The following is an 8,357-nucleotide window of genomic DNA, read 5'->3' on the forward strand; positions in this document are numbered from 1 at the left end:
AATTAGAACGGATGTTCATTGGTTTATTTTATTTGATATATATATTTAATAGTATACTAATAAATTGGATAATATATATATATATGATACTTCCATTCCCTCAGAAGTCTTGTATCTAGCAGATAGTTTTCTTCGTGTATTTAACCTAAAGGTCCAGCATAAATGGTCACTCAAAAGCTGTGTTAGAGCATAAAAGTTAAAGCTATTACACGTAATGTTTAATTGTCCTGATTATTCGAGTGCTTGATTGTACTATTGTTTTATAGAGTAATTTAACAGAACTGTTATTTCAAACTACTAACGAACGTCTCTAAAACTGTGTCTGATTCATTCTTTTTGTATTTTTCAATATCTTCAACCTCAATTCACTTAGCTTTTTCATGGCTCGCGCACAACAAATAAAAACATGACCCTAAAGAAGATAACCTAACCATCTTGTAGAAAAAAAACAAAAAAACATTTAGGTTATGATGTGTTGAATGGTGGCATGAATTAAGGGGAAGACGTCCTCGTTTCACTATTTACCTTTAACTGTCCTACTTCCCCCAATTTATAAATTTGTACGTCAATTTTGCGTTTTATTTAGAATACTGTTCTATAAATAGTTGTAAGTGTAACTCAACTGTAGTTTCCCTCGTACTGTACTGATGTTTGAAATTTTCATTTGTGGTTGAAAATACTTGTATTTTTACGTGATATAAGATGCTCAAATTCGTACATCAGGGATGAAGGTAGTTCTTGATTGATTAAAGATCCTTGGGTTATATATTTTGGGAAATTATATTTTTATTGAATTAAGTTCTTTAGATCTATATCAATACAATATCTATATATATAAATCAATATAAATACAATATCTATATAAATAAAACAATATAAATACAAGATCTATATAAATAAATCAATATAAATACAAGATCTATATAAATAAAACAATGTCTATAAAATAAATCAATATAGATACAATATCTATATAAATAAATCAATATAAGTACAATATATATAAATACAATATCTGTATAAATAAATCAATATAAGTACAATATCTATATAAATAAATCAATATAAGTACAATATCTATATAAATAAATCAATATAAGTACAATATCTATATAAATGTATTGCAATACTTAAATGTCAAGACTTATATAAAATTCAGAATGTTTTAGTTTATTTGTTGTTAAGCACAAAGCTGAGCAAAGGACTGCCTGTGCTCTACCCATCCTGGCTATCAACACTCGATTGTTAGCGTTATGAACGGACAGACTTACCGATCAGCCACCAGGGAGGCTGTCTAAAATACTTCATGATCAATATGACAGGTAATCTGAGGTAACTGTGGAATCGTTTTGATTATCGTGTTTACCTAATCTTTACTCTTGTTTCAATACTGGTAGGCCCGGCATGGCCAGGTGGTTAGGACGCTCGATTCGCAATCTGCGGGTGGCGGGTTCGCATCCCCATCCCACCAAACATGCTCGCCCTTTCAGCCGTGGGGGCGTTATAATGTGACGGTCAATCTACTATTCGTTGGTAAAAGAGTAGCCCAAGAGTTGGCGGTGGGTGGTGATGACTAGCTGCCTTCCCTCTAGTCTTACACTGCTAAATTAGGGACGGCTAGCGCAGATACCCCTCGTGTAGCTTTGCGCGAAAATTCAAACAAACAATACTGGTATGTGTTGCGTGTTACAACCCCTTTGAAAATTTTGTTTGTTTCGGACAGTTACAAATTTCCTGAAGTTTTTTTTTTATATATACTTGGTTTTCCGAGTATGCCAGATAAATAAGTGTTTAGTGTGCACGATTAGAATTAGGCTTAGGAGTAAATTAATCGGAACATTTCCTAAACACCATGAACTCGATCCTGGTGCATTATTTTACCTTCGCAGATGTTAGGTAATGAGTACATAATTTTTCTTAACATACAACAATTTGTATTGTAATTTGCATAATCTAAGCTTTGAATTTAATAAAAGTATTCTTATTAGATCTTAGATTGACACTTTTATATGATATATTCTTCACAATTTTTAACAAGTAAGTTTATTATTGTTCATCTTCTGATAAATAATCTAAATATATTCTTCACAATTTTTAACAAGTAAGTTTATTATTGTTCACCTTTTAATAAATAATCTAAACTAAATCGGTGAACATTTTTCAAGCATGGTTTTGTTTCATTAGAGTTGTTTTCAAAGTGTCAGTATTATTGTAGATGGGAACTGTAGAAATCTGTATGCCAGTTCAGAAGACTGAAACAATAAATTAACTCATTCGTCATGTATCGACCTCATTGGTCTAGATGAACAGTTGGAACAAGAAATTCCTTCTCGTATTATTGTATTTATATTGATTTATATTGTTGGAACAAGTTATTGATTGAAATTTTATTTAAATAATGAATGGTACTTTCGTAACGAATTATTATAAATTAATTATTAATTCGGCCCGGCATGGCCAGGTGGTTAAGGCGCTCGACTCGCAATCTGAGGGTCGCGGGTTCGAATCCCCGTCACACCGAACATGCTCGTCCTTTCAAAGAGGGAAGGCTGTCAAGTGGGTTGCATCCTTGACGTAAGAAACAGCTTTAGAAACGATGGCAGATCTTGCTCTGCCATCGGCTCAACGGTCCACAAGGACTATGAGAAATAAAATAAATAAAAATAATTATTAATTCACTGGATGAATATTCAGAGAGCCAAACAAAATAATTAAACGACACATAAAACATGCATGGTTTGTCAATAAAACTTTTGATTTAGGACAACCAATATCTAAACCATTGTTCGACATAATTGTCTGTGTGTTCGCTTATAATTGGGGTAATCATTTGTATTTTGAGTAATTATGTATGTATGTTGAAACTGACATCAGTTTCCCTAGCGGTGAAGTATAGATACTATTAATGTAGCAGAAGAGTATGTAAATTTATGATCACATAAGGTTGTACTCTCGTGACCTACTCTGTGAATAAATACCCTGTCAGAAGCTTCACTAATAGAGAGAGACAGTTAATGAAGTGTATAGTTATTGCCGTTTGTCACTCGATGTTGTTATTGGTATTGAAAGGTATCGTTTAAACAGTGTCATTGCTGTATTATTATTATTATTATTATTGGAATTAAGTTTTTTTTCTTTATTGATATTGAAAGGTATTGTTTGAATATTGTAATTGCTAGCTTGTCAGGGTGGAAGTAGTAATCAGACGTTATTAAAACAACATTGAAAAATGCCAGTTATTTTGTAATGTTTATGGTTATGAGTAACAACGCATCTTATCCATCTATCTATATATATTACACAGACTCTTAGAATTGAACTGATTTTATTCTCCAGCTTAAATACACCTCTGTCCTAATACTGTTCTATTAGTGTGTGTATATATATATATATTCTTGAGTTTTAAATAAAGCATGAAATATAAATAGCGGATATATATATCAACATAATTTTAATCAGATCATTACTTTCAGTGTAACACTATCCTCATTAGGAGCCTTGTCACTATGTAAATAAACAACAGAAAATAATAAAACAGATTTCCCTCAATTCGTGTTAGACGAACAACAATAGATGAACGTGTCTAACCGTGTGAAAGATATCGTTAAAGTAACATAAAACTGTACTGAAAAATATTCATGTTTAAGATAAATATAACATAAACTGGAAAAAAAGGTTCTAATCAAACTCCAAACATCGGATTGCGAAAGGCTTGTGAAATAAATCTTGGCTAATGTATCTTTTTCTAAAAAAAAGTACACAGAAAATTGGTTTTAGTTTTAAATAATGTATAAAAACGCTGCTAACTTTTACGTATACCACAGTCTACTATCTATATAAACACACGCAGTAATAAACCAGTACAATAACAGGAAGTTTTATTACGCTGAACATCGCATGATTACTGAGGTACCGAAATAATAATTAAAGGGGAGGGAGAATAAGTTCAACATGACCCAATATTGATTATTCTGTAAAGGTATATTTATTTTTCTAGGAATGATCTAATGTAAAGAAAGGATCCACGAAAAGTTAGTAATGTTTAGCCACGATTATGAAGAAACTCCCATTTTCAAAGTTAATATTGTACGATAGGCTGAAGTGAATTTTTGTTGCCTGAGTGATAGGAAGTGAACGTCCAATTTAGTTTTAGATAGTGACAGCTTTTATGGTTGAGGGATTTCTCAGCTCAAAATAATAATGTTTTTGATTTTAAAATTATTCTTTGAAAAATATATTAAGCTGCAGTGGCTCATCGTATTCCATTTCAAGAAGTCAAAAGTAATAGGTTAAAACTGCTAAACGCACTTGAACTTAAATAGAGCAACCAAAATGTAGGCTGCACTGACCTTTAACTCATAAGTAAAAACAAAATGAAGGATTTGTTCAGAAGAAAAATTACTTAGATATCTGTAATAAACGCGTATAAGCTTACACCACTACAACAATTACAAATAGGTCTTTAGAAAGACAGGTTTTCTAATAAACCTTCTGTGATGTACATGTTTCTCAAACTATGGTAAAAAAAAAAAGATTGTACTTATAATATCAATTCTTCATTTGGAATACTATTATACCAATATAATATTGTAAACTGAAATTAAAGATATTATGTTAGGCTTTCTTGATAAATTAAAACAATAGGTATAATAAAGCCTAAAACATTACCGGGTGTAATATAAACACACGTATTACGTGACTATGTTTTGGGACGATTGGAATTTTGAACAGCTGCTTAGAAATTTATTGAAGTAGAAATTTTAATTAGAAATACTATTAACATCTCCGCTTCTTCCTTTTCCAAGCAGTTTCATAAGGAGGATATAAATTAGTTTTTAATTACTCAATTAAGGCATGGTTAGCATATGACTGGTAGATAACCAGATGAAAAGTGATGGAAACGTCCCTTATGTGACAGGTTTATAAAGGATTATTATATGTGAAGAATACGTTGGTTCCCAACGTTCCTTTCTTAGTATGAATGAATTGGTCTCGCAATTTATGCGTCTAACAAACAATTACGTTGGCAGTGAACTTATCCTTTTTGTCTTTCCTTGATCAATTCAAATTCTTAATTGACAAACAAACTTAATTCTATTTGGCATCCCGCAGGTGTTTATTACTGTGTTGACGAAAGGCTAAAAACGTTTATTTTACTGTTACTGTCGTAACAGTAGTGGTGCCAGTCGATCCCGGAGGAACTCTATCTCGGAAGACCAAGTAGGAGAGATAGGCTGAGGCACCGAAGCAGAGAAGTCCAAGAAGGCCAAACACCTAATATTCAATAAAACGTAAAATATATATATATATTTAAAAATGTAAATAAGTATCCAATAATTCGTAATTTAATTTTTATATTTATCTAATGTATCGGTTATTATTATAATAAATAACACACAATTAAAAAATTTTAATTAAAGTCAATCTATGACCAGTAAAAAAAAAGAAGAGTTGACTCTACATGTTTCGACGTTGGACCGTCATCTTCAGGAGTGAGTTGCAAGACATAAGGGTACATGTAGACTCACTTTTTTAGTGGTCATAGATTGACTTTAATTAACCGTGTACCTATTTTAACATTATACACGAGTGCCAATAAATAATACTCATTCATTATACCAGTATTTATTGAAAATATATATAATGTAGTTAACAACAACAACAACAAAAATCTGGAGACAATAATACGCTCATGATCATTGTGTAAACAGCACATACTGCAAAAATGCACTTAAAAAAACAAGAATGCTTAGTTTAGTTTTCGTATAATCTACTAGAATCCTTAATTTCCAAGAGTTGCCACGTTTGGTGTGACGTGGTTGGAAAGAACACCTATACTGAGATATATCGTCTTGGGGCACATTAACTACAAGATGCTTCAAGAATATCCTGTATTGATAAATAGTCTAAACTACAAATACAGCTTAAACGTACTCTTTAACGTAACGTTTTATATATATATATATCCTTTGAACTTGCATCTAATTAAAGGTCGTGCAGGACATAACTGCGTATGTGAAACGATTGTTGTTTCAACCGATAGCTTTTTTCTTTTCTTTATGTGTCGTAAATATCATGTCATACAATAATTCAATTAAAAAAAAAACCTTTTTCATTGATTCAGTGCGAAAAAATGGGATATTTTTTAAAGCATTTGTATAATAATGTATTCATTCAACGTATACGGGTAAAACATATGGGCCACCGGAGATGTGGTGGTGTCAAATCTGAACGTTATCCCCCTTTGTCTCTCCCCGGGGACCATGCCAGGTCGGTGAAAATCGGTCCAGTATTTCGTCAGTTATAAAAGGCCATAACGCACAGGAAAGATATAGAAATTCCCTGGGGGTGGGACTGACGTATGCGGTTAGATCCGAACGTCCCTACCTATGCCATTCTGCAAGGGCTCTAAGAATACTTTCTAGGTTTGTTGGCAACTGATCAAGCGGTTTGTAGAAGATGGGTTAGCGTTTTAATGCAACTAAAAATTCATAGATAAACTAAATGGTAGAAGAAAATAATAAATGAACGATAAACACAACCATAATCATAAAAATAAAGATAATTTGCTATCTCACAACTTTGTTATATTCTCTGGTTACTTTGTTAGGATCTTAGCATCAGAGCGACACATCTTATGTCGATCCACGAGATGCAGAAAATATGTTTTATTTGACTGCAGCCCCATCACCAAGATGTGTGGCTACAGATGTAGACATGGGATTAAACCATCACCAAGATGTGTGGCTACAGACATAAACATGGGATTAAACCATCACCAACATGTGTGGCTACAGATGTAGACATGGGATTAAACCATCACCAAAATGTGTGGCTACAGATGTAGACATGGGATTAAACCATCACCAACATGTGTGGCTACAGATGTAGACTTGGGATTAAACCATCACCAACATGTGTGGCTACATTGTAGACATGGAATTAAACCATCACCAAAATGTGTGGCTACAGATGTAGACATGGGATTAAACCATCACCAAGATGTGTGGCTATAGATGTAGACATGGGATTAAACCATCACCAACATGTGTGGCTACAGTTGTAGACATGGGATTAAACCATCACCAAAATGGGTGGCTACAGATGTAGACTTGGGATTAAACTGGTGAATACGAAGTTCGAGTTCATCCAAACGATGCTCATTCGGATCCAGATCCGACGATAACGCTGGTCAAGGAAAGACTTCACTGACATGCTCTACAAACCAACTTAGTTCAGACAGGTAAAAACATGATGGACTGCATGTTATCGAGTAGGCAAATCCCTTGTCCATCATGATCAGCAACCACATTCAGGTAAACTCTTCGACACTATATAATGGTCTTTGAACGTTCTTTTGGTGTAAATTGGGTATTATGAATTACTCAGAAGGCTGTTTTTCTTGTGATGTAAATTGGATATTTTGAATTTCTCAGAAGGTTGGTCTTCTTGTGGTGTAAATTGGATATAATGAATTTCTCAGAAGGCTGGTCTTCTTGTGGTGTAAATTGTATATTACGAATTACTCAGAAGGCTGATCTAATAATATCCAACATCAAAAGAAGAACAGCCTTCTGAGTAATTCATAAAATCCAATTTACACCACAAGAAGACCAGCCTTCTGAGTAATTCATCATATCCAATTTACACCAAAAGAAGACCGGCCTTCTGAGTAATTCATAATATCCAATTTACACCACAAGAAAACTAGTGAGTAATTCATAATATCCAATTTGAAGGCTGGTCCTCTTGTGGTGTAAATTGGATATTATGAATTACTCAGAAGGCTAGTCTTCTTGTGGTGTAAATTGGATATTATGAATTACTCAGAAGGCCGGTCTTCTTGTGGTGTAAATTGGATATTATGAATTACTCAGAAGGCCGGTCTTCTTGTAGTGTAAATTGGATATTATGAATTATTCAGAAGGCCGGTCTTCTTGTAGTGTAAATTGGATATTATGAATTACTCACAAGGCTGGTCCTCTTGTGGTGTAAATTGGATATTATGAATTACTCACAAGGCTGATCTTCTTTTGGTGTAAATTGGAAACACTATATCTGATATTAGGACAAACTTTGACTGGTGGGTGATCGAGGGAAAAGACGATTTTATAGGCGTGTAAAGTGTAACAGTCAGGTCGTGTTCCAATTGACAACAGATACAAACAGAAGAATGCAACTTCACCGATGCTAAGATTGTGAAACCTGGTTAGTGAAGACTAACAGGGTGTGATGTAATCTAGTTGGGCTCCTTCCCCCCCCCCCGATTTTGTACTGACAGTAAAATAAAAATGGAGAGCACCCCACATAAGGCACTTGACCTTAATTGTATTGTTCCAGCAATCAATGAAAGCTTG

The 8,357-nt window shown here is 33.4% G+C and overlaps 1 protein-coding gene across 1 annotated transcript in view; it reads right to left on the reverse strand.

Moving 5' to 3' along the window:
* Nucleotides 1-3,306: 3,306 nt before the first annotated feature.
* LOC106465116 overlaps nt 3,307-8,357 on the reverse strand; it is a gene marked incomplete at its 5' end in the record, with an annotated part of 14,169 nt that continues 9,118 nt past the window's right edge. Inside the window, one exon of the mRNA XM_022392953.1 lies at nt 3,307-5,274. Coding sequence (XP_022248661.1) covers nt 5,149-5,274 — 126 coding nt within the window. The remainder of the gene's footprint in view (nt 5,275-8,357) is intronic.

Source organism: Limulus polyphemus, unplaced genomic scaffold, assembly GCF_000517525.1.
Source record: "Limulus polyphemus unplaced genomic scaffold, Limulus_polyphemus-2.1.2 Scaffold1841, whole genome shotgun sequence".
NCBI classification, from domain to species: Eukaryota; Metazoa; Arthropoda; class Merostomata; order Xiphosura; family Limulidae; genus Limulus; species Limulus polyphemus.